Source organism: Frieseomelitta varia, unplaced genomic scaffold, assembly GCF_011392965.1.
Source record: "Frieseomelitta varia isolate USP_RPSP 00005682 unplaced genomic scaffold, Fvar_1.2 scaffold_489, whole genome shotgun sequence".
NCBI classification, from domain to species: domain Eukaryota; kingdom Metazoa; phylum Arthropoda; class Insecta; order Hymenoptera; family Apidae; genus Frieseomelitta; species Frieseomelitta varia.
Genome location: NW_025110244.1, coordinates 156435 through 182362, shown reverse-complemented (window position 1 = coordinate 182362; position 25928 = coordinate 156435). Strand labels below are relative to the sequence as shown.

Genomic DNA, 25928 nt, shown 5'->3' with positions numbered 1-25928 from the left:
ACTAAAAAGAGCTTTCCTACACTCAGTTTAAAAATAATCTTCAAGTAACCATCAACACAAACTAGCTCGCCATCTTATCACCTAAATTGTCATGTTGTCAACGTGTTTTTATACCCATGAATAGCAGTTAAGTGAGAAGCATAATTTTATCTCTTTTTTTTTTTCTTTTTTTTTTTCTTAACTCCACGAATCCCATTTATAGATGGTAGTTGAGAAAGCGGCTTTAATGTTACTAAGAGAAATTCTTTGGAAATATATTTCCGAGCTATTACAGATGATTAATTTGATTATTGTCATTGTTATTATAAAAATTGTACCTCTCTGTAAAGGAAAATGCTTCTTAATACTGAAAAATTATATAAATATGTACGAAGTCACATGAATATAGAAATAGTTACAGTGATGTCTTGTTAATTAACCGAAATCCTGCCTTGTTAGCCGACTGGTTTGGGATAGAGTTTTAGATGTAGATTATTTTACTTTGATAACTAGTTTTGTTCGCGTAGTTAGTAATTATTATATTTCGAGAAAATATATGCACTTGAAAAAAGAGTTCATTGATTTAAATAACTTACTAAACAAGTAAAGATATTGAATTTATTAAAATTTGATCAATTTTTTTTCAACTTATTAAAATTTGATCAATTACATCTATAGGTTATAAAGAGCATAGGTTATAAACATTGACAGTTTAAGTTAAATACAACCACGTGCACGAACAATTTTGTTGTATATAAATTGACTATTTTCAAATAAATTTCTTGCGTTCTATCTCATTATTCTGAAACATATTTCTCGGCAGTATGTGATGTAATTAAGGTATTTTTGATTTCTATAATGAAAATTAAATGTGACAACTGTGTATAAGGTATTTAATTTATCATAATAAAAAATATCTTTAAGAAGCACATTTTCATAAGCACGTATTGTATAAAATTTTTCAGATCGTTTGGAAAGTATTTTGCAATTGTTTGATTAAACATGAATAAACGAAAGTTCGAGGAAGGGAATGATAGCAAGCAAAACACTGAAAATTCTTCAAGTGTTCAACGAATTTTATCACGTTTGAAATCAGATAAGGGTGATATATTGCCAGGAGGTTTGCTAGACTTGCCTATAAATATTACTGTCGATAAGTTACAAGAAATTTGTAACGCACTTCTACAGAACGAGGAACCAATACCTTTTGCCTTTTATGTGAATGATATTGAGATCACAGATAGTTTGGAAAACAATATTAAAGAAAATTTTAGCACTAGCGAAGATGTAGTTGAAATTATATATCAGCCGCAAGCAATTTTTAAAGTTAGGGCAGTTACTCGATGTACTGGATCATTGGAAGGTTTATATCTTATTGTATAAAAAAACAGAACTTTGTATAACTTTAGATTATATGAAATGAAAGCATTTATTGTATTTAGGTCACAAAGAGGCTGTAATATCAGTTGCCTTTTCACCAGCTGGAACATGTTTAGCTAGTGGTTCTGGAGATACAACGGTTAGATTTTGGGATATATATACACAAACTCCACAGTATACATGCGAAGGTCATAAACATTGGGTATTATGTATATCATGGTCCCCATGTGGAACTAAACTTGCATCTGCATGCAAAAATGGTACAATTTTATTATGGAATCCAAAAACAGGAAAACAAATAGGTGGGTGATATTAGAAATGTATTTCTAATGAAACTCTAAATCAGTAATACAATTAATATTGTACTTATAAATTTTTAGGAAAAGCAATGCTAGGGCACAAAATGTGGGTTACTTCTTTATGTTGGGAACCATATCATAAGAATCCTGAATGTCAGTATTTAGTTAGTGCTTCGAAAGATAATGATTTAAGGATATGGGACACAGTACGGTCACAAACTGTTCGTACTCTCTCTGGTCATACAAGAAGTGTGACATGCGTTAAGTGGGGTGGATGTGGCCTCATTTATTCTGCATCGCAAGATAGAACTATCAAAGTGTGGAGAGCCGATGATGTAAATTTTATAAAAATATATTGTATCACATTATAAAATTACCATCATTAACATTGGCTGAATATATTTAGGGGATTTTGTGCAGGACTTTAGAAGGTCATGCACATTGGGTGAACACTTTAGCATTGAATGTGGATTATGTACTTAGAACTGGCCCTTTTAATCTTGGAAAAGACCAAGAAACAATTGAAAATCGCGTGGAATATGCAAAAAAGCGTTATGAATCTGTAGGTGAAGAAATACTTGTGTCTGGTTCTGATGATTTTACATTGTTTCTCTGGAGACCAGAAAAAGAAAAGAAATTTATCGGTATTATTCATTGCTATATAAATACAATGAGCATTATGACAATACTAATTTTTCATTATGACAATATTTTTCATTTCAGCAAGAATGACAGGACATCAACAATTAATTAATGATGTGAAGTTCTCACCAGATGGTCGCGTAATTGCATCTGCTTCATTTGACAAGTCTATAAAATTGTGGGAATCAAGGACAGGAAAGTACATAACTTCATTACGAGGTCATGTGCAAGCTGTGTACTCAATCTCATGGAGTGCAGATTCTCGTTTACTTGTCAGTAGTAGCGCAGATTCTACTTTAAAACGTAAGCAAATTAATTCTAATACATTAATTTGAATTTCAATGTTTTAATAAAATCGTTTTATATTTTTATTTTAGTATGGAGTTTAAAAACGAAGAAACTTTGTCAGGACTTACCAGGTCATGCAGATGAAATTTATGCAGTGGATTGGTCTCCGGACGGGTTACGTGTTGCTTCGGGTGGAAAAGATAAAATTTTGCGACTTTGGCAGAATTGAATAATGTACATAACAATAAATTTTTCCTAATATATAGTCTTGAGATTTTGTTTATTGATTTAATTCCTCGTAGAAAGTTTGATAAGATAAATTTTGTGAATCACCTTCTTTGAATTATCCAATATTTATTTATTTACAATGCATACAAAATAAATTCTGCCACAACATGCGTAATTCTCTTATTCTCTCATTAATAGAACAATAACTAGCGAAATATTATAGTCTATCTATATACAACTCAGTTTTTGTACATATAAGTATTTTAAAGATGGTAATTTATATTTCAATATAAAAAAATAAAATAATACATATCTATATTCTACTTCAAGGTACAGTATATTGGTATTAATTAGAACTAAATTTTACATACTGTACATTATAATCTTCAGTTATTATCGACGTCATCCTCATTTGATACAATTTTTTTCTTCTTCGGCTTCCTTCAGCTCCGCTCTTTCCTGTTTATCAATTTAATTTTTATTCTAATACTGTCCATGACCTTCTTTACTATCATTTTATAAAAATTTCATGCATATAGAATCGTTTTACTCGTATTGTTTCATTTTGTTTTATTAAATTAAAAATAATACGAAGTACCTTAATCATCTGTATCAGAATTACTATCTTCATTTTCGATATATGGACGTGCATTCATAAAAACAGATTGCAGAACAACGGAATCTTCATATATAAGAGAAGCTTCCTCATTATAAATTTGTGCATTTTTGCAGAGTTGCATGAAGTCTTTCTCGAGTTTGTCAAAATCGGCATACTATGACAATAAATATAGAATAAACTTTGTTAATTATAAAAAATAAATAAACACTATAATTACAGAATAAAAAGTAATTTAAAGAATGATTTTTTGGTTATTTTAAAAAATAATTTATATTTACCTTCCCTCTCTCGATATTTTGAAGCAATTTATTGATAGTTAACGGCTTTTTAATAATTTCATAATAATCTGGTAGTTCTTTTCTGGATGGTAATTTCATAAATGGTTTGCTAAGAACCCTGCCTGTGCTATCAGCATAATTAACAACTACCATGAGCAATTTTTTTAAAACTTGTTTCGTTTTTTGATTAACTGCGCTCCTTTTTTGTTTTTTTGACGGAGAAAGGTTGCTTTGTTTGCTCTTATTCTTTTGTTTCTGTGTTTTCTTTTTATCATTACTGTTATCATCGTTATCATCATCATCTCCATATTCAATAGTATCTTCGTAGATTGATTTGAGCCATTCTTGCTCAGTTAAACGATCAGTATAATCAACTTCTTTTCGTCTCGAGCTCCGCGCAAGGGATGTATCTTCATCTTTTTCGTACGTCCAATTTTCAATTTCGTCATCATTTTTTACGAGCCAATCGGGCAACTCAGTTTCATCTAATAAACGAGATTTTCTGTTTAGACCTTGCTTCGCTTCTTCCTGTTTTCGTTCTAAATCTAATTTCTGGAATATTTCAAATTCACCCTCCGTCCGTGCGATCATCTGATTAACCATTTCATCATCCGGCACTTCATTCTCTTCTTCATCTTCAGCATCATCTTGATGCAGAATGCTTTGTAAAAATCGTTGCCGTTCAGAACCAGTGGACTTCTGATCGAACATTCCTGCTTGTATAACCTTTTCATCCATGTTTAATTTATACTTAGCTGCAGCTAATATTCTTTCTTCGACTGAATTAACTGTCATCAACCTGAGTACACGTACTTCATTTTTTTGACCAATTCTGTGTGCTCTGTCTTGCGCTTGCAAGTCCTGATGTGGATTCCAATCGGAATCAAAAATAATAACGGTGTCTGCGGCTTGTAAATTTAACCCAAGGCCACCGGCACGCGTTGATAACAGAAACAAAAAGTAATTAGAACCAGGATCATTGAATTTCTTCAGCAAATTTTCCCTGTCCTCAGCTTTCGTAGCGCCATCTAATCGTAAATATTTATATTCCTTCCAATTTAAATAATCTTCCATAATTGTCATTAACTGTGTCATTTGACAGAATAATAATACTCTGTGATTTGTCACTTTTAATTTTGGAAGAATGCGATCTAACAATTCGAATTTCCCAGATACGCGATACAAGTCAGGGCCAGTAATAATACCAGATCCCTGCGTACCTACATGCTCGCAATATTTTTCTTCGATAGCTTGGAACATGAATGGGTGATTACACAATTTCCTCAACTGTACGATAGTATTCATCAGAGTTTTTGCACCTCCTTTACCTTGTTTCCCTTTTTCTGAACCATCAGTTAACAACACACCTTTGCTTTGCATATGTTTATAGAGAACCTTTTGCAGTCCAGACATTTCACACTTGATGATATATTCTATTTTATCAGGTAACTGTGATTCGACTTCTTTCTTTAAACGTCTTAATAAGAAAGGACGTAATACTTTGTGTAATCGACGAATAATGAGAATAGTTTCTTCTTCATTTAGTTCAACTTTCTCGCCAGTAATCGCGAACGGAGCATTGAACCACTGTTCAAAAGTATTGCAAGATTTGAAGATCGAAGGAAGCAAGAAATTTAATAATGCCCACAATTCAGGCAATTTATTTTGTAATGGAGTTCCTGTCAGTAAGAGTCGATAAGAAGCTAAATAATGGGTATTTAGCACTTGAGTTAGCTTGCAATGATGGTTTTTCATTCTATGTCCCTCATCTATAATCATGTATTTCCATTGTAATCTTGCTAAAATTGCCTTGTCTTTAATAATATACTCGTATGTAGTAAGTAAAACATTGAATCTAGCAGCTCTCATTTGAGACTGAATGGTTTTTCTGTTACTTGGTGAGCCTTTATATGATACAACTACAACACTGGGAGCCCACTTCTCAAATTCTAGCATCCAATTTGATAACGTTCTAAAAAAAAAAAAAAAATTAAAATAATCTTTTGTATATTTTAGGATATTTAATAAAAGTAATGCGTACGATAAAGGAACGATTATAAGAAATGGCCCGTTAACTTTTTTCTTCTCCATGAGATAAGTCACTAAAGCTATTGTTTGTATAGTTTTACCAAGACCCATTTCATCCGCAAGTATACCGTTCAGATTATTGTTAAATAATGAAACTAGCCATTCTAAGCCCTAAAATTAGAAGTTTTAGAATATATGTTGCAAAAATAGTTTTAAATGTAAGACATGTCAATATCAAACCTTTATTTGATATTCTTTCAATTTTCCATTAACCATAATAGATGCCTGTTCCGTTATTACTTCATGAACAGTGTGTGCAATATTGTAATATGTATGTTCTTCGGTTTTGTATTCGTCATCCTCTACTTTGGCTTTCTGTATTGTTTCTTTAACTTTTTCTTCATCTTCCTCTTCACTTTCTGATTCGATCGGTTCCCATCCTGGATGGAATTCTAAAAATGCTGAAAGTTGACTCATTATTGGAGCTTCTTCACCAGTTAATGTGCGACCAGTAGCTATTTCAATCACTCCAACACGAGTATTTTCATCTCCTTTGTTATCTTGTTGTTTTTCTATTTTCTATTTCGATAACAATACAATATTTATTATACTCTACGTACTATTATATTAATGACAATGATAATAACGATTAATGACAATTACAAAAAAAAGTATGCACCTTCTTAAGCTTATATTCCTCCACCTGCTTTCTTTTTTGTTCTATTTTATGTTGCTTTACCATCTCAGTTAGATTGCCGATATATTCATCTGTTTGTGACAACAGGAATGCTAATCGTTTGTCTTTCTTTCGGTCAATCAATTTTCTGTAACCTTCCTCATCTTCCGCCATCAGACGTCTCATACGTTCTTTCTCGATACGCTCTTGCTCTTTTTTCTGTTCTCTTTCAGCATTTACATGGTAAGCGAGCACAGCTTTATTGAGTCTGGATAACTTCATCATATTATTCCGATAATGTTCCTTGAAATCTTTACCATGTTGAAGTATAGAATTAATTAATTCCTATTAAAAAGAATATTGACAAAAATTACGCAAATAATTATATTAATAATTATATTATTGGTAATATATTTAGTAATATCCCGCGTTATTATCTAATAGTAATATCCCAAGTAAAGAATTAGAAATTTAATTACTTGATGTGTCTGTTTGCGTTTACGTTCAATTTCTAATCTCCGTTGTCTTTCAAGCTTCTCGGTAGCTCTAGCTTCTCGAAGACCCTGCTTTTTCGTACGTCTGTAGTCCTTTATGTCTACTGCACTTTCTAAAGTAGTGTCCTTTCTAGTAGAAGCCAGGACCTCTGATCGTAGTTGCCTTTGCAAATTTAATACCCTGAGCATTCGTAGTTCAATTTGAACCTGGGTACGAAGATCTTCCGGCATATTAGTCGGCAAGCTGTTCAATTGTTCCATGCGTAACGCTATGCGCGTTGCAACTCTGTTTTCACGTTCTTGTAAAATGAGCAGCGGATCTAAACCAGGTGGTTTTTTCACGTATGTCACTTTGTTACTTTTGATACCTGTTTGAGGGCATGTTTGGCAACTTGTTTTTGAAGAGATTGTAGGACCAATTAAATTTGAGGCTGTAGCAGGTCCTTGAGATGAATTCACAGGAGCATGTTGCCTTTTACCTGGAGGAGAAAATGTTTCAGCTATTTATTTATATTATACTTTACATCGAACTCTTGTTATCCTATTTTTACATTTTCACGATATAAGTACTCTCGATGGGAAAAAAGAAAACGAAATCGTTGAATTAAAGCGTTAAGTAAGTACATTAATTGATTGAATTGAATCGCAGTTATGGTTATATGTGTAAAAGTTGGTTGGTTTCATGCATGAAACAATACAAAAAGTCAAGTAGTCATTTAAAATGCAAAACCAATAGCACGTTCTATTTAATTTAACTTGCCTTGAATGGCAAGCATAAGCTGTTGCGATAATGGTCGATTTCTTGCCAATAATCGATATGCCATTACTTGTAACCTGTAAAAAATGTAGATTAATACAATTAATATAATATATATTATTATCATATTATATTACATTATTAGTAATATTAAATAATATATATGTAGCATTTTATGTAACATACCGCAATTGATGTAATTGTTGTATAGTGAAGGCTTGTTTTTCTTCCATGTTGTTCCTTTGCCGAGCCCTTAAAGCAAGTAATTGAAAATACCGTGGATCTTCTTGAAGTCCTTTCTCTTCCATGGTCTCAATCACTCTTTGCAAAGAGCTCATTTCTACGTCTAACGCTAGGTAGACTTCGAGGTCCAATGTCTACACTTTGTCCAGATCCAGTCTGACTTAAAAAAAAAAAAAAAAAAAGAAAAGAAACAGAAAGTAGTTATTTCCTGTATTATTTAGACAATTAGGTAACTCAAAAAAGCGGAAGAACATCGGGATACAAAGGCTGAAGACCAAGATCTTGTGATTTGTAATTCGACAAAAATTTGATTTAAATTATTGCGTGCGATCACGCGCGAGATGTTCGACTGGAATACTAAATACAATATAACGATATTAAATAATACTAATTGACAGCCTTCGTATTGCAATATTGCTAATCGTAACAATTTTTAAAATTAGCAGTAACATTCGCTGCAAGCGGATACGTTATCGGTTGTCGCTTACAACGATTATGTCGCCGTTACGTGCATCTAAAAGCATGAGTAATTACGTGAATGACCAATCGTGCAAAAACAAAATTGAATGCCGCCAGGGAAACGTAGAAAATAGGAACGTGACGATACATTTTTGTACGCCGGCATCTACCGAATTTTCCGTCGCGATCGAGCGAATAAAGTAAAAGTGGGGATCGCGATTGAACTGCAAACTTCAAATGTACACAGGTAGTACTTCGGACAAGCAGGCTTCTCTCGAATATTTATGCCTTTTGTCTGATTCTGTATATCTGATGTTAATAAGGGGATAATGATAAGGGGAACCAGATATGCGGCCCGAGCGTTCCGTACGTTCAGTCGTTTTGTGGAAAGCTTCAGAATCGGTGACGATGTCGAGCGAGTTGGACATAAGAAGTTACTTTGAGTGCGCCAAGGGCTTAACCTTAAAGGCAGGCGAGGTGAGTGAAGTCGCAATTCTTTCTTCTTTTCGGTGAAATTCTTATCGAAATAATCGAATATCGTTATTAACGTTCTCTTTGAAATAGAAATTCTCAAAAAGTATCGACCTACCGATTAAGTGTTTCAATTATTTGAAAAACAGTTGGCTCGTCAAGTGCAATTTTTTCCTATCAGTATCCGAGTCTATTGTGTGTTAAAATTTTTACCCGTTTGATTTATATCGAAAAGAAATAGAAAGGAAGGAGAGAGCAAAATTGTTCAGATCAATCCTAAACGAGCCATCGATTTTTTTAAACGAGAAGAAAACGAATTTTTTCGAGGAATACAATATCAGTAATAATATCGGTATAAATATCAATCAGCTTGAATACAAAATGAAACATAGTAGGCTGGTTTACTGTGTTTGTCTTTACTTATCGTCACTTATCAGATAATTTTTATCTGTTTTTATCTGTTTTTTTCTTTTTAATTTTCTTTCTAGATATTTAAATGCGGTTTCGAAGGAGACAAAATCGTAGAAACTAAGGACTACGACTGGGACCTTGTCACCGAATATGATAAAAAAATCGAAGCTGTACTGATAGAAGGTTTAAGAGAAAAATTTCCAGACCATGAGTGAGTAAACAATACCAATCAATCAATCAAACATTAAATCGATTGTAATCATTTGCGAACGTAACGAAATTGCTAGGATAAATATGTTTTAACGAGAAAAAATATGTTTCAAAACAGATTCATCGGAGAGGAAACTGTGGCTGACACTAAAGAAACACCAGTGTTAACAGACAAACCTACATGGATCATAGATCCCATAGATGGGACTATAAATTATATAAATGGGAATCCAAATACCTGTATTTCCGTGGCTCTAGCAATTTGCAAGGAACTCGTAATAGGAATTATTTACAATCCAATCGTTTCAGAATTGTACACGGCGATTAAGGGACAAGGCGCGTTTCTGAACGACAAGCCTATTAAAACCACGTGCAATACTGGTAATAGTATAAAAAAAGATTTCCCCATCTATAAGAGCAGTTTCTCGTTTTTTTTTTCTTTTTGTATGGCAATAGATATAATTACTAACTTGGATGGTAGTAACTACTATTCATATGAGCGAATATACGAGTGAATGTACATATTCATATATATGAAGAAAATAACTTCTAGTTTTAATGCTAGTTTTTTACAGAGCTGAAGAAATCTGTAATAGAGGTCGAGTTGTTCTCTCTTCGCAACCGTTCAAGAAACCGGGATATCAGATTAGGAAGATTTGAAGCTTATGTCAATATTACACGAGGGTGAGTGTCCTGATTTGAATCCGGAGTCAACGGATCGATAAATCATTAAGCAACGGTTAGAATTTATTTTAAATGACCGGTCGTTTAGAATTAGATTTTTGGGATCAGCTGCGATGGGCCTGGCTTATGTGGCAAGAGGCGCGGTGGATTGCTTTCAGATGGATCCTCTTCAATCTTGGGACGTAGCGGCAGGAGTGTTGATTGTTCGTGAAGCAGGTGGCACAGTAATTGATACTAAAGGTGCATTAGTTGGATACACGCAGTGTTGTTTAATATTTCTAACGAATAACGAAGTGAAGATATCTTTTGAATTTTTGTTAATAGTATGAGTAACAGAGCGTTACAATTTTGTTACAGAGGACGAATACAACGTGATGAAACCAAGGACAATTGCTGCAGCAAATGAGACGCTAGCAATGGAAATAAAGCAACTGATCGTTGATACGGATCTAAAAACAATGAGAAAGAGATTGACCAAGACGTGATCAAGTTTTAGACACAGAAGAATCAACTCGATTATTATTACACGTGTTTTATATATTGAGTATCGTTATATTTTTAATAATTCTGCTCAATCATCTACCTCTTTTTTTTCCTAACTGAAAGGACATTTTTCCTAAAACAGATCTGTGCGCAGGAAAGTGCAATGCGTATACGTGTTAAGAAACTGTTGTTAAAATACTGCGAACTGAAGTAACATCAACTGCAAGTTGCCAAGAGACAGGAGATAAATGATTGAGAAGAGGAACGTTAAGAACAGCGTTAAAAGCTGAAGCGAAAATTCAGAACCAAGAATAGTTTAATTAAATTTAATATAAATGAAAATAAAATGGGGTGATGTGATCTAAAAATAATCGAATCAAACGTTAATGAAAATTTTATAGAAACTCAACACACATAGAAAATTATCGAGAAGCAAAAACTGACCGATACATGTTAAGCGTTTGTTCTCTCTTATTTTTTAGAATTAGACGTGTACTCGTCTCTGTAATTATTTCACACAATCAAAGTTTCAATTCTCATCGGATAAGAATCTTGAGAGATCCAGATTAGTAACATCTTGGAAAATAGCGTGTAATTAACAGTTGTTAGAAGTATGTTAGCGTTAGGCGGAGGTGCGTCAATAACATGTAAATAAGATTCGTAATATGTAAAAAGACAGAACAATTAAGTCAAGTCTCCGCGTGTGTATCCTGTTCAGATTGGAACATTACTTGCCAGATAGCCATAGGCATGCGAAAAAAAAAAAAGAGCCGAAGGTTGGTCAAGGAAGTGATTCACAGGTTTTTCAAATTATGGCTGCAAAATTTCATAGTCAAATGAATATTATATAAAAACGTGCGATAACAAGAAGCTATTTCTCTATTTTTATTGGCTCTCCATTACTTGGAAATCGTTTTAAATTACACACCGACATATCTGAATACGCTTTAACCCGGGATTACCCACCTGGGGGTCTAGCGCAAGTACATCCCGGCGACTAGACCCTAACGTGGGTAATCCCGGGTTGAAAAGAAAAAATGGGTTGCATTTGGTCAAGAAAGAGATAACGATTGAAAAGAAAAGGTAGAACAAGTCGAACAATTAAAAACATCTGGAAATCCCAAGGATGTAATAGGCGTGATACCTCTACTTATTGCCTGGTTCTACTATTAAACGTAACAGATGTCACGTCTTTATTAAAACTCGAATGTTATCAATGAATTGAAACTTCAAATTTGAATTAAGATAGCGTGTAAAAAGCGACGAAACAAATAAATGATAATATATTTAATTCTACTACATCCACTGTGCTATCTCTCTATCGTTGAAAAACTTGTTCACGTTCAAGGATGTGAACGGATTACTATTATTTATTTATATATATATAATTCTTGCCTAAGCGGATGACTTCCGGTTTACAATGGGTCTTTCTTATTTTTTATTTCTATAGCTAAACCTTATGGATGTCTACGTTTTATGGATCTAACTTGCTTTTTGCTCATTTTCAGATTTACAATGGGTCTGCATCTTTCTTATTTTCTACTTTTATAGCTAATCCTTATGGATGTCTACGTCTTATGGGTCTAATTTGCTTTCTGCTCATCTTCTTGTAGGGAACAGATTACTAAACTTCAACGTTTAAATTATGTGTAATGATTTCTTCGAATATTAAAAATCGTTTCATTATACTTCATGCGAAAAGAAGATTGCGAAATAAAAGTCGTGATCAGCATCATAGTGTGAAAGTGTAATCGAGTCCCGGTGATTTACCTTGGCACAGTCTTTTATAATATACTTTTATATGCCTGTCGCTGCAGTAAAATTGCTCGATAATAATCTCCGCCCTTTCATACTAATCTTATTGTACGAAATGACATGGTATTTCCATAAATAACGAGCTCGCGTATGAGTCTTTTATAACAAAACGTGAGTGAAATTATAGAGTAAAATGAATCGCGTCTTGTGCATAGAATAAAAAAAAAAAAAAAAAAAAAAAAAACTCTCGAATAATAAGATCATTCTTTTTCAATTTATCAAATTACACTCCAATCAAACGATGTAATTTACAAAAATTTATATATCACTGAACGTTCCTAGCCTGAGCAATTCAGAATCGGGAACAATCTAATTCAATCCCATAAATCAACATACACAAGATTTCAAGCTTCTAGAATAGAAAGTGCTTCAATATTTTAAAACAGAACGTAAGAGTAGCTACAAAAAAAAAAAAAGATATTATTAATAAACAATAGGTATTAATAAAAAGTAAATTAACAAAAGCCAGACGATAAGTATTGTCATTAAAAAGCTATTTCAAGCTTTTATTATCTCGAATGGATCTCGAATGCATAGTCACTCTAAGTAGGAGCCATCACGAATTTTTAATGCAGACAAGTATTAATTACACGAAAAACCCAATGTAAACGTCGTTATCTCGCAGCGTTGTTCGAAAGAATCTACGAACAATAAGGAAAACATGCTTCCAAAATCATAGTTTCTAGCAATGAGGAAGGAAGCACGGATCGACACGTCGAGTCATCCTTGAATCATTTTCTTTTTTCTTTTTTTTTTTTCCAACGACCACGTTCTAAGCCGGACAGGAATAAAAAGTACGCGGTGCTGTTGCACCCAACGCAGTACCTGTTGATACGTTTTCACGTCAAGGATCTCGTGTTCACCGTTCACCGGGAAAATCTGGAGGAGATGGCACGCTACGCGGAAGATGTCTACTACGATTTCGCGATCAAGTTAACCCACGATGCCGCGCAAGTAAGAACGCACGTATATTGTTTCATTAAGAAATAAACTATGCACGAGTATTCGCTTTTTTTTTTTTTTTTATCTAACGGATATCGCGATTCAACATCTTAAATTAAACTAAAATTATTTTCGCTGGTATTCCATATTTTCGCGTACTTTCGTATTTTGCTATCTTAACGAGCGATGCATCGCGATTTAATATAAAATAGAATAGAAAATATAATATATATAATAGAAGAATAATATAAGATATAAAATAGAATAGAAGTGAGAATGAAAGAAATACGTAAGTTTTAAAATAAGAAACGCGAGTCGTGGTTAGCAACGTTAAGATTTTTGAATGATGGTGTAAATACTTCGCCATTCATGGAAAAATTCAGCAACACATTCTTATTTAATCGCTAGTCGTTGAAGTGTCACCGTTTGATACAACATGTGTGAAAATTGATTCAGAGATGGAACTATCAAAGGAAACGTTTAATTCGAATATAATGAATAAGCATCGTCTAAGAAATAAAAGAATTTTTGGGGCTACCAATTTTTATTAAACTTTTATACAAGAAACTTTTACACAAGACCCTACGAAGTAGGTGTACGTTGCATTGATCAATTAGAATGTCACGTTATTTCACCGAAGAGATTCGTTTGGAAAATCTTAAAAAAAAAAAAATATCTTTGTATCTATTCTTAAATTCACGATTATGGTTTTCTGACAGTGTTAAATACGCGAAGTCATGCTACTCGATAGATGAAAAAGAATGAGCAATAGGAAAGATAGAATTCCCTGCTTACGGAATGAGGAAAACACAGTGAATCAAAGTGACGCACAAAACTGACGCATTTTTCAAATCTCCGGCCAGAAGTTTTTTTCTACCGCTTAGCAAAATTTTTTACAAGCGAAAAGATCAATTTCTGAGCACTTTCTACACGTATGAAAGTTATTAATTTTCACGATATTATATTATATTCAAAGATACTCAAAGCAGCTATCAACGGTGCGAAGAAAGTAGACGAAAAGTTAGGCAATTGGGACTTGGTAACGGAATATGATCGAAAGATAGAGGACGTGGTCATTGGTCAACTAAAAGCAAAGTTTCCTAACCATAGGTAAATATATTTATTCGAAGTTCTTCTATCGCGTGTAAAAATTCGCGTGAGAGAGAAAAATGTTGAGGCTTGATACCAGATTTATCGGTGAGGAATCGACTGGAAAAGAGCTTCCAGAGCTGACCGACGATCCCACGTGGATCATTGATCCGATCGATGGCACTACCAACTTTATTCATGGATTCCCTCACACTTGCGTTGTAATCGGTTTGTCGATTAAGAAAGAAATGGTAATTGGCATCGTTTACAACCCTGTTCTGGAACAATTGTTCACAGCGAGGAGAGGTCGGGGAGCGTTTTTAAACAACAAGCCTATAAAGGTCTCTAACGTTCAAGGTAAGTTAAAGCTTTTGTTTCATAAATCTCAATATAGTCAGCTGATATATTGTTACAAAAGATTTGTTGTACTACTCTTTCGTTTCATAAATCTCAATATAGTCAGCTGACATATTGTTACAAAAGATTTGTTGTCCTACGTATTAAAATAAATCATTTTTTCCTTTTTTTTTTTTGTTTTGAACCAAATTTTAAAGTAAGAACGATAGCAGAGAAGCCAGAAGATTTTTCAAATCTTAATTCTACGATATTAAAAATGTGCTTGCAGATTTGTCGAAAGCTTTGATCTGCATGGAAAGCGGTTTCATAAAAGTGGATCACATGAGGGAAAAAACTATCGAAAGAATACGAGCAATCGTTCTAGAAGCTCAAGGGTAAGATCTAATTCGTAATTATGCTTTGTGAATTTCACTTTTATTTCGTATCTTTATATTTGCTTTATACTTTTATACTGAACAAATCCTCGCCAATAAGCCATATTGTTCACGCTCTGTTACGACCGTTATACAATCAACGCAGTTATCTAGCTCATTGTTTGAAAAAAAAAAATTTTTATGTTTATAACGTGACTAGCATAAAAATCTAGATTCAAACAAAAGAGAATCAAACACTACACGTGTCCCTAGTCAAGTTACGATGTTTCGTACGAAAATCCATCAAACAAATAAATTCTTTCCCATCCGCTCTGTTTGCACGCGTCTCATTATCTAGATTTATTTCTCTCAGTCTCACTATCTAGAATTTATATCTCTTTACAGCATTCGCACACTTGGCGTGGCGGCATTGACGTTATGCTACGTTGCAATGGGAATTGTTGAGGCTTATTATATTGAGGGGCCAGGTATCTCTACCTGGGATATCGCCGCAGCATCGTTAATTATTTCCGAAGCAGGTGGCGTCGTTGTCGATCGTGAAACAGGCAAATAATCACTATCATAATTACGTACAAGCTTATTCATTTGATAATTGAAAACTGATTTTACTTGCATCATTTTATGCAATATGTAACAAATAATTTTTTCTGGAAATTTGCTTCTACATCGTAAAATTTTACGTATGAATTTCATTCGTCAATTATTATATACTTATATTTCTTTTTAATCTCATGGTTTTTTTTTATTTGCATTCAATACATGTCAAGAAATGATGTATTGATCTGTACTCGTGTTATTTGTGTAATGGATAAATAACGTACGCAATACGCATTTTAGGTGAAAAGATCAACATCATGAAACCACGTGCAATTGGGGCGTGCAACGAGAAAATCGCGAACAAATTGGTTGAACTTATTCGCGAGGCTGATCAAAGAGTGAAATAGAGGAATGGATGAGAACGAATGTAATTATAATTATAGAATAAGATTAATTCCTATTAGTAATAACAGCGTTATTTCCTAGAATGTTATCATAATAAACATATACACATAATAAAATATAGAAAACGAACTTATTCATAAAAAAAATTAAAAAACTGCATATTTTTGCAAGAAAATTGATAATAAAACAAGACCCGAGTGAAAAATTTATTTTATATGTTTCGCACATTTTTTAAATATTTATTTTCTAAATAAAATGTATTTCATAATTGTTCGTTAAATATTAATATGAAAAGATTTAATGGTTAATCTATCGCAAGCTTTTATAGTTTGCAAAAAGCAAACAAGTGAAAGTCTTGTGAAAGCGGTGTTATAAATTAGTCTATAATGTGTTTAATAAAATTCCAAATTTGCAATATAAATGTTAATTTATTTTTCAAATATATCCTAATTTAGGCTCCTTTAAAGGACTCTTTAAAATTTCTTCTTTCTTATGTACATTTATACTAATATTATAAAACTTTGCTAACATAAGTAGATGTGCGTGTTTGTATTTATATAATAATAGATCCAAATAATCAAATAATCTATTTGAAATCTGATATTCATCTTCGTTTTTAGTAAAATTTCAAGGTTCTATGTTTTTCACAATAAAAGTATTATTATACATAAGGAATATTCGAGTTTGTACATACCATTACAAAATTCGTTTTGCCATATGAAAGTTAAATAAATTTCACTTTAGTCAGAGATCCAATTATTTGCAATGAAGACACTGATTAAATCAACACTATCTTTAACACAACCGATCAACAAATTTTATCGGCCATTTTCTTACTATACTACCCATAATACATCGGTGCGTCGAAAATCGTGGCGATCTATTAAAAAATACTTTAGCCACACCTGTGTATTTCAAATTTAAAAAAATACCACAAAACTTGCATTTATTATATGATTTATAAATATATCTGTAGATTTGATAAAAAGTTAAAATGTTTCTTTTGATAAATTTAATGTAACGTATCAGAAAATTGTTGTTGAAATTGTATAAATTGTCTTGCCGATTATCATTATTCCCTCAATTGTAACGAACCATTGAGGTTACATGTATTTCTTTTATTTTACTCCTCTTAAATTTCAACATTTAATTCTACTTACTTATTTACTTTCTATTACAAATTCTCTCTTATTAGATAGTCAGATTTAGTTCCAACACAAGACACAGAATGAAACTACAAACTATAGAATAGGATATTAGTATGCCAATTTTTCATAATTATCTATAAAAGTTTCTCAGCAATTACGTTTTCACTATTACTTTGTGAAATATTGCATACGTACTTCAATTGGATTTTTAAGTTTATAAATATTCAGAATATTTCAAAGAAAATCCCTAGATCTTATTTTTTCATCATTTTATCAGAACACAAATTTGTTACTCATTGGCATGAATTAAAGTATTTAAATTTCTTTATTATGTGTAATTTCTTTATTGATACTAAATAAAAGTTTATTTTTATGAAAGCATGCAGTACACATAGTATGTAATATTGATTCCTCCCCCAATCATACATTATGTGCATGTATCGTACAGTAAAAAATGGCTGCAATAAGAAACTGTAGAAATTTGTCAAAAATACTATCTGTAAAAAATAAATCGTTTATTAATTTTACTAGAACATATGAAGAACTTGTTCCGGAAAATACTCATGAATTCTTTAGAAATGACTTTCGTAAGTAAAGTACTAAAGGATTTTTTTCGTAATTTGATAGGTTAAACGCTTACGTAAGAGTTGTTCAAAAAATAACAATTCGTCAATTATATTTTCATGTTTTTTACATTCCACAGTGCCAAGTCAAATAAAATACCTGCCAAATCTTTATCCAAAAACAAAAGAGGAATGGAATGCAGCTGCAGCACGCTATGGTTTACATCCTGATGAATATAAACCTTTTGATCCAGTGAGAAATTATAATGGAGATTATCCAGATTTGCCACTGATAAGTTATGAAGCTAAAGATCCTTATTACCCTTGGGATCATCCTGCAACAAGAACAAATCATGGAGAAGCTGTAAATATTTAATAGTATTAAATTATAATTATAAATAATAATTACATGTTATTCCATTTGTAGTTACCTATGGACTTTCATGAGCTACTAGGAGATCGCCAGGAGTATGGTATTCGTCAACCAATTGAGCATGGAAAAGCTACTCTTATTGGTTGGAGTGTTTTTGGAGTTTTTTTAATACTTTGTTATTTAATGCCTGATACAAATCAATTTTTAGTAAGATTATATTTTAATATAAATGTAAAATATTGTAATTTTATGTTGAATGATTAACATATGAATATATTATTTCAGATGGCAAAACAATATCCAGGACAAGGAGTACATTATACTTTTGAACTAAAATAATTTGATGAATATAGCAGCATGTATATAGCAAAAATTTATGTTTCTGGAAACTTATTACCTCCAATTTTGGCTGGAATTTTAGAAATAGCTTGTTTTTACACAAAAACCGAGTTCTGATTCAAAAATTGAGACTGTAATTCCAAAAATTTCTATGCTTTGAACTGGCTGATATTGTAAAAACAGATTTTTTTAAGATGAAAACTATTTACAGGAAGGATTTTTATTAACTTAGAAAGTAAAATTCAAAATTTTCTAAGAAGTATTAGTTTTGAAAGCAAAACTTTAGTATTCAACTTTTAAATTACTTAAAAATTCTTCTAAACATTTTTATGCAGAACATTTTCAGAATTTTAACACAAATCGGAAGTCGCAGGTTTTCAGAAATTTCACCTATAATATATAATTGTAGTCAGACAGGTTCTTTCTAATAAATTATAATATATGAGTAAATCTATGACATATTTATTTCTACCTAAATGTCGTTGTTTAAAAAAATATATTTCGTGTCAATGTACAAGTCATTTAAGTCAAAGTATTCAAAAAAAATTTCAGGTACTCCTCGGTGACAATGTTTTAGTGACAATTTTATACAGTCAAATTAATTTTTATTGAATTTTTTAAACATTTTATTATAAATAAATGCCTGTTCAACAGCATAAATATCTATGTAATATAAATTTGTATACAGAAATAAATTATATTTGTACTTTGTACATGATTTTTGATTCATTTTAGTTTATTCATTTACATTTAACATTTAACAATAAAGGAATATCGTCTATGACATTACTTATCGAGTTAAAGTCGATTTATTCAGAAATAAAAAACACTACGCCATCTATTGATAATTTTATTAGTCATGTAGTTTACAAGTAATAATGTGTTAAGTTTATATTTTTCGTTGTTGTTTAGTGCTAAAATTTAGTGCCTGTTTAATAAATGTAATTTATAATCATGAATGTAGGAAATAAAATACCAAATCTTGATAAGATTTTACGAGACGACGATGAATCTGATCTTATGCCAGCGGCAGGGTATGTTTTCATAAACTATTATTTTTTTATAACGTATTATTTTATTCATATATACTGTTAATAAAGTATAATGTTAAAATATACTGAAGTATAATTTTTATTAATAATTCTTATTAATATTCTTATTAATATAAATATATATCCCTATTTACCTTTGATTTTATTTTTTATTGTTTAATTAACAATTGCAAAATATAAGAAATGTTTAAAATAAATATGTATCTTTCGTTTTAGCGCAAATTTAGCAGCTATTTTTGGATCCGAAGCTAAAAGATCATCTTTGAGTTATTCTCCAACAAAACAAATTTCTAAAAATTTAAATACCTCTCATACTTTAACTCAAACAATTTCAAACAAAACAGAAGTCATAATAGCTAAAGCAGTTTATGCATTTAAATTGTAAGTCTTGATGTTATATCTTTTATTGTAACTGTTTTCTATATGAATATAATTGTGTAATAATAATTAGTAATATAATTGTATTAATGTTATTTGTAGCGAAAATGGTTTTTACACATCAATCACTGTTGAAGGAAAAAAGATTGGTGTAGCTCTTACAAGAAATCTTGCAACAAAAGTATATCAATTTATTTTATATATAAGTAAGGAAAAATATGTATCAGTTGCCACAGTGACACATGATTTTTCATATATAATACAACCAAACAATTATTCACACTATTATGATAGTAATAAGAGAAATTGGTCAATTTTATTTGAAAATAATGACGTTTGTGTAGAATTCGCAAGAGAAATAGCTTTAGCTCGATATTTTTCAAAAAATGGAAAAATAGAAAATGTACTTTATCAAGATTTATCACCAGTTGACAGTAACAAAGATGTAACAGTAAAAGAAGGAGACAGTATATCTATTAGATATTTGATTGTAACAGATATAACACAGCCACTTAAAGATATTCCCGCATATCAAACAATGACAGTAGAAATATCTGTAGATGATAATTGGGAAAGGGCACTTTTAGAAAGCAGTAAAGGATTGAAAAGAATATTATTTGTGCCTCCTAATAAACAGGTTCTGCATGAAATTTAATATGTTACATTATGTACATATATTATAAATGTATAGGTATTTTAAATATGATTATTTTATAGATTAGTCTAGGACCAGGATTTCCGAAAGAAAGAGATATTTTATTAGAAATAGAAATAATAAATATACAAACATCCGAGGAAGCACATTTGCACAAAATTTCTAGTGATAAAGCTTCTATTATATCGCGAATGGCAAGAATGGGACAATCAATATTACCAAAACTCCCATCTAGTACTACCGATTCTGAAGATACTGAAGTAAACTCAAATTCTTCCAATCTAATCATATATACATATATCTAGTTGAATCAAACTAATGAATAATATATTTAATGTATATAGGATGATATGCCACAAAAATCATCTCATCAAAAGAAGGTAAATTAATATTTAATATAATTTTAAATAACATGTTTACAATTTAATTCAACTCCACGATCTTTTTATTTCAGATTGAATCATTTCAAGAAGAATTACAAAAAGAACATTTTCCAGCAGAATTTAGAGATGAAATGTTACAAAGTTCACATCAGGTATTAAAATTACAAAGTGATGAATCTGCGACAAATATTGCTTGTAAATCTTTTGTTAAATCATCTGTGTTTACTCCTCAATGGTCTCCCTCACAAGTACAAGTATATAAATTTAGATATGTTGAAAGATGTATTTATCTCTGATAGATATTTTTTGTTATTAATGTACAGATTTATTGCAGCCAAATTTTGTTACCATGGGTGGTCAGATATATACAGATGTCAGATCATTACAGCCACAAACAACAACTTCAACATTACCAACAATAATAGATCCAGGATTAAATATGTTATTGTCTGAAACTAGAATAACAAACGCAGAACTCCGAATGGGAATGTCTAAGATAGCTGATAATGTGCAAAAAATGCTTGATAAGGTACATATACGCTGAAGAAGTTATATACTATTTATCAAAATACTATTATGTGTCATATATAGTTTCATGTTCTTGAGCTTCAAAATGCTACAAAAAATAAGATAACTTTGGATAATACTTTAAAAATGTTATCCATGAATTTAACTGGAGAAAAAGATAGTCAATCACAGAATATATCTAATATAGGTACAGATAATTTTACACAGTTAATTGAAATGAAAGAGAGAATAAGCATGTTGGAGAAAGAATTAAATCAATCAAAAGGTAAAATGAACACTCTCATTAATTGTGTGTTAAGATATGTTAATATGTGTAATAACTTAACTTTTTATGTAGAACAAATAAAACATCTTGAAACTCAAAAAGAATCTTTAATGCAGACTAATGAAAATTTGCATAAAACTATTAAAGAATTAGAAATATCTTTAAAAGATATAAATGCTGCATTCAGTAACGCGAAGAAAGATTTAGAAGAAGCAACAAAACTTAATAGTAAATATAAGGAAAAGACAGTGGCATTAGAAAATAAAATGGTTAAGCTTTCTGAAGGATGTGCTGAACAACTTACTAATTCTAAAGAAATAAATGAAGTAAGCTCTTTATTCGATGTTTGCTATTTTAAATTTTCTATATATTTTAATATTTATAATTATATTTCTTAGAATGATAATAAAAAAAAGGAGATAAAATGTATAATGAATAAACTTTATCATGCTCTATTGGATAAATTTATAGATGAATATTCTGTGAATTATATAAGAACAATAATAGCAGATACAATAAAGGTAAATATATGAACAAATTAATTTATATACATTTGTATACTTTTTTTTTTATTATTCTTATAATTTTTAATAAAAATGTAATTTTAGAATGTTACATTACAAGTTTTATATAATTCTGATGAGACTAATGATGCTGAATTAAAATCTAACAATGTAGAAGCTGAGGTTTCGAAAATTGACAATATACAATCAAAAGTTTCTGACTTTACACAGGTTTCAAGAAAATAATTAAATAATTAAATAATTACTTTTTGTTCATTTTATTTCAATTTTTGATGTACTCTTCAAAATACTTTTTTTTATAGGTGTCTTCTATCTTACAAAATGAACCACCACCCATTCCTCCTCTAGACACTGAGGATGATAAAGACTGGCTACAATTCTTTTAAAAAAACTTGGATATTGATATTAATAAATATTATTTTAAATACATACATCGGTGACTTATTATTCTGTTGTAATACGAAATAATAGGTTATTAAGTCTTATGATAATTTACGTAACTTCTGATCCTTTGATATTGAAGAAATTATCGACAAAATCATGCCGATGAGAAATCATGTCGATAGTTTATTCTGCGGCTTCGATTTCATCGTGATAGAATGTAAAAATTATTCGAACGCAAATGAAAATTACAACAGTTGCGCTGTAGTTCAGTCACTTGTCTTATATCAGAAATGGCGCAAAATCAAGGTGCACGCTTCCGTGAAAATCGGATATTATAGGGCCTCGTCAAAAAGAAGGAATGCTACGAAAAATATGACAGGACGTAAGTCGCACTATAAAGATTGAAAATTAGTAGGAGACAAAAAATCCCGCCCGTCTTTGTTCGGCTCTTGAGTAATTCTATCTGGCTGTGTTCACGGTTTCATCGTCTTGGCTTCTACCACGCCAATCAAATTCAAATCTAACCTCAAAGTTTCGAATGAGAGAAACAATGTTTTCACCCGAGTTGTATTGTTGTCGAGAGATTTATTTCGTCAGTAGAAGTCGAATTAAATAACAATGCAAACAACAATTTCAATGATGTTATTTCATTTGCCCCAATGTATTCTAACCTTCATTTTATTTTTGTTTATTTTTATTTTTATACACAAGGCATCATCTTCGTTGATCATTTAAAATTCAGATGTTGCAACATTTATTTCGTATAAAATTATCTATGAATATTGATGACCTTCTAGCATATTTTATACAGTTTTTTAATTAGATAAATAATAAATGACACATGCTTATTTGTATTATATATACATGTTTATATCTTTTTATTTACAAAATAGATCGTTAATTATCACTTTTATGATGGATATAAATACTGTAGAAGATGAGGATGTATCTTTCCATTTGGGAGAAATGTTTGATAGCTATGAAGAATTGGAACACAAGTTGGAGAGATTTTCAAAGCGTAGTCTAGTTCACTACTGGAGAAGAGACAGTAGGACTGTTAATGGAGCTCATATGAAAACTGCTCGTCCAATTAGCGAACGTTTAAAATATTATTCTGTCAAATATGCATGTATTTATGGTGGTCAGAAGTTTTTACCACGTGGAGCTGGCAGAAGACAGTCCCAGTTAGTTTATAAAATTATGTATTGATCAAATTAGACTGTTGCAATAATTATTCTAACATAAATGAATATAAAATATATCTTTATATATTATTGTTTTGCCTAGATCGATAAGAACAAATTGTCCTGCTCATATTATGTTAAGAGCATCAAAAGATGGTACAAAGCTAGAGGTAACTAGTGTCAATAATGAACATAATCACGAAATTTCAGAGGTAAATAATAATAATGAAATAATAAATTGTATAGCATAGTATTTGATTTGTATTTTTCACTAGGAACTGTTCAAAAATCTTCCACAAGAAAGGAAGTTATGTGGCGAAATTAAACAGGAAGTACAAGATCTCATGCAATTACATATTGATCGAAAAAGATTGAAAGAATATGTAAGATTGCGAACAAACAAGATACTTAGGTCCAAAGATTTATTTAATATAGCAGCAGCTAATAAACAAAAGAGGAATATAACGCCTGAGAGAGCGTATCAGTTATTTAAAAAAATTCACGACATAGAGAAAATGCAAGGCAGAAACAATGATAGGAAAATATATTCTGAATCTGAAGATGAAATTGCACAAACGATAAAAAGGATAAAAAAAGAACAAGAATCTCCTTGGGGGCAAGATGTGAGATACCTAGATCTAACAATACAAAATTTAACAGTATATTTAATAGAGAAATTATTTTTTCAGGGATTACCAACTGAATTGGAAGTGGGTGAAGGAAATGATGGTGATGATTCTTACAGTGGTCAATTAACACAAGAAGAAGTGGTAGATGAAATTGATACAACAGAAGGTGAACTATTGAGAACAAATAATGACGGGGATATTATAGCAGCGAACGGTGAAATTGTAGGAGAGTTAGTAATGCAAGATGGGGATCCATCTGTAATTGTCGAGTCCATTGTGAACGCTGATGGTTCTGTTTTTGTAGATGAGAGAGAATTTAATACCTATTGTAACAATCATTTATCACATACCGTAGATGGTAGTCAATCTCCCAGTACTAGAGGTAATTTCAAATAATTGCGATAATGTTTTCATTTATGAAAAGAAGAATGTGTGGTATAATGTTTTGTCAGTTTTAGACATTGAAACCATCGCTCCTACTGCTAATATGGAAAAAATAAAAGGAACATCTACCTCTCCTAAACAGCAAACTAGATCTCTTACACCTCAGTCACAACAAACTGTAAAATCGCCATCAAATACTTTCAATGAATCTGCAGACTCTAGGATTTGGATCATGAAAGAGGCTACAAATACAGAGGCGGAGCCTGACAGTGAACCTGAAAGTGAAATAAATTGTTCGAAGTCGACGACAACTGTAAAAGCAGATGTTGATACGCCTGAGGTGATATTGTCGGACGAAGCCAGTCATCAATTGCTTCAAGAACAATTAGCAGTACTTCGTGCAGAAAAAGGAAAGTTGTATCATGAAACTGAAATGTTGAAACTTAAAAAAGATAAATTAAAATTACAGATGAATTGTTATTCAAATGAGATACGAAAGCAAGAAATGGAAAAAGAAAAATTGCGACTTGAAATTAAATTGCTACAGTCAAAGGTTATGGAAGATTCCAATGATGTTTCTCATTATATTTTTGTGCCTTGAACGATACGTTATGATCACAGAAATAAGTAATTGCAGAACAAAAGTAACATGCAAACAAATTGTTAGGATGTTTGTTCTGTTATAAAAATTTGCATAAGAATCATTGCTCGTATGTTCAAACGTTTTCGAATGTTTCGATAATGCTCGTTTATTCAATTTTATTTAATATCAATTGCACTAGAAATTTTCTTAATGAAGTGAAATTTAAGATATTTTTTTTATTCTTGACGTTGATATGGATATATCTCATATTTTATATTTCAATATAATATATTGATGTCATTTCCATTGCTGATATATGTATATTCTTTTGTGTTAATATTGAAAAGAGATATTTAAAGCGAGAAGTTAATGGAAGTATTCTATTATGTCAATAATGTAACTAAATAT

The 25928-nt window shown here is 31.1% G+C and overlaps 7 protein-coding genes across 24 annotated transcripts; 6 read left to right on the top strand and 1 right to left on the bottom strand.

The window, feature by feature from the left end:
* The first annotated feature begins 15 nt into the window (after window positions 1-15).
* On the top strand, window positions 16-2857 carry LOC122533028 (notchless protein homolog 1). Of its 5 annotated transcripts, XM_043662347.1 has the most exons (8): window positions 495-582; window positions 658-868; window positions 945-1342; window positions 1422-1661; window positions 1740-1993; window positions 2065-2302; window positions 2382-2603; window positions 2678-2857. In XM_043662347.1, the coding sequence occupies exons 3-8, from the start codon at window positions 982-984 to the stop codon at window positions 2815-2817; spliced, it is 1455 nt and encodes a 484-aa protein (XP_043518282.1). In that variant the 5' UTR covers window positions 495-582; window positions 658-868; window positions 945-981; the 3' UTR covers window positions 2818-2857. The 5 variants fall into 5 exon arrangements, with proteins under 5 accessions (XP_043518287.1, XP_043518286.1, XP_043518283.1 ...); XM_043662352.1 differs by lacking the exons at window positions 495-582; window positions 658-868 and adding an exon at window positions 16-131; XM_043662351.1 differs by having other exon boundaries at window positions 493-798.
* Window positions 2858-3106: 249 nt separating this feature from the next.
* LOC122533024 (ATP-dependent helicase brm-like) lies at window positions 3107-17464 on the bottom strand. 5 transcript variants are annotated; one of them, XM_043662330.1, is made up of 10 exons: window positions 17309-17464; window positions 7855-8071; window positions 7672-7745; window positions 6897-7390; window positions 6421-6762; window positions 5982-6320; window positions 5755-5912; window positions 3714-5685; window positions 3419-3589; window positions 3107-3279 (listed from the first exon to the last, which is right to left on the bottom strand). In XM_043662330.1, exons 2-10 carry the CDS (start codon window positions 8004-8006, stop codon window positions 3163-3165), a joined length of 3819 nt encoding a protein of 1272 aa, XP_043518265.1. In that variant the 5' UTR covers window positions 8007-8071; window positions 17309-17464; the 3' UTR covers window positions 3107-3162. The 5 variants fall into 5 exon arrangements, with proteins under 5 accessions (XP_043518265.1, XP_043518266.1, XP_043518263.1 ...); XM_043662331.1 differs by having other exon boundaries at window positions 7855-8067; XM_043662328.1 differs by lacking the exon at window positions 17309-17464 and adding an exon at window positions 16843-17051.
* On the top strand, window positions 8685-10711 carry LOC122533029 (inositol monophosphatase 2-like). Its single transcript, XM_043662353.1, is given in 7 exon segments — window positions 8685-8738; window positions 8740-8847; window positions 9330-9463; window positions 9581-9843; window positions 10038-10146; window positions 10235-10386; window positions 10504-10711. Coding segments are annotated over 7 exon segments (933 nt in total). The 5' UTR covers window positions 8685-8699; the 3' UTR covers window positions 10632-10711.
* On the top strand, window positions 13126-16160 carry LOC122533030 (inositol monophosphatase 2-like). The gene is made up of 6 exons (XM_043662354.1): window positions 13126-13398; window positions 14363-14496; window positions 14576-14832; window positions 15101-15206; window positions 15591-15751; window positions 16044-16160. Exons 1-6 carry the CDS (start codon window positions 13333-13335, stop codon window positions 16148-16150), a joined length of 831 nt encoding a protein of 276 aa, XP_043518289.1. The 5' UTR covers window positions 13126-13332; the 3' UTR covers window positions 16151-16160.
* A 142-nt stretch (window positions 17465-17606) lies between the features above and the next one.
* Window positions 17607-19021, top strand: LOC122533031 (NADH dehydrogenase [ubiquinone] 1 beta subcomplex subunit 8, mitochondrial). Its single transcript, XM_043662355.1, has 4 exons — window positions 17607-17883; window positions 18000-18223; window positions 18287-18439; window positions 18518-19021. The coding sequence occupies exons 1-4, from the start codon at window positions 17751-17753 to the stop codon at window positions 18569-18571; spliced, it is 564 nt and encodes a 187-aa protein (XP_043518290.1). The 5' UTR covers window positions 17607-17750; the 3' UTR covers window positions 18572-19021.
* A 383-nt stretch (window positions 19022-19404) lies between these two features.
* LOC122533026 (FK506-binding protein 15) lies at window positions 19405-22787 on the top strand. 3 transcript variants are annotated; one of them, XM_043662337.1, is made up of 12 exons: window positions 19405-19605; window positions 19840-20004; window positions 20104-20638; window positions 20719-20916; window positions 21001-21036; window positions 21111-21191; window positions 21374-21568; window positions 21631-21832; window positions 21905-22158; window positions 22231-22353; window positions 22441-22566; window positions 22659-22787. In XM_043662337.1, exons 1-12 carry the CDS (start codon window positions 19526-19528, stop codon window positions 22740-22742), a joined length of 2079 nt encoding a protein of 692 aa, XP_043518272.1. In that variant the 5' UTR covers window positions 19405-19525; the 3' UTR covers window positions 22743-22787. The 3 variants fall into 3 exon arrangements, with proteins under 3 accessions (XP_043518272.1, XP_043518271.1, XP_043518270.1); XM_043662336.1 differs by having other exon boundaries at window positions 21111-21287; XM_043662335.1 differs by having other exon boundaries at window positions 21111-21293.
* On the top strand, window positions 22775-25761 carry LOC122533027. Of its 8 annotated transcripts, none has more exons than XM_043662340.1 (6): window positions 22775-23122; window positions 23675-23942; window positions 24028-24136; window positions 24200-24547; window positions 24614-24935; window positions 25012-25761. In XM_043662340.1, the coding sequence occupies exons 1-6, from the start codon at window positions 22897-22899 to the stop codon at window positions 25536-25538; spliced, it is 1800 nt and encodes a 599-aa protein (XP_043518275.1). In that variant the 5' UTR covers window positions 22775-22896; the 3' UTR covers window positions 25539-25761. The 8 variants fall into 8 exon arrangements, with proteins under 8 accessions (XP_043518275.1, XP_043518273.1, XP_043518276.1 ...); XM_043662338.1 differs by having other exon boundaries at window positions 22776-23122; window positions 25006-25761; XM_043662341.1 differs by having other exon boundaries at window positions 22777-23122; window positions 23675-23924; window positions 25006-25761.
* Window positions 25762-25928: the final 167 nt, after the last annotated feature.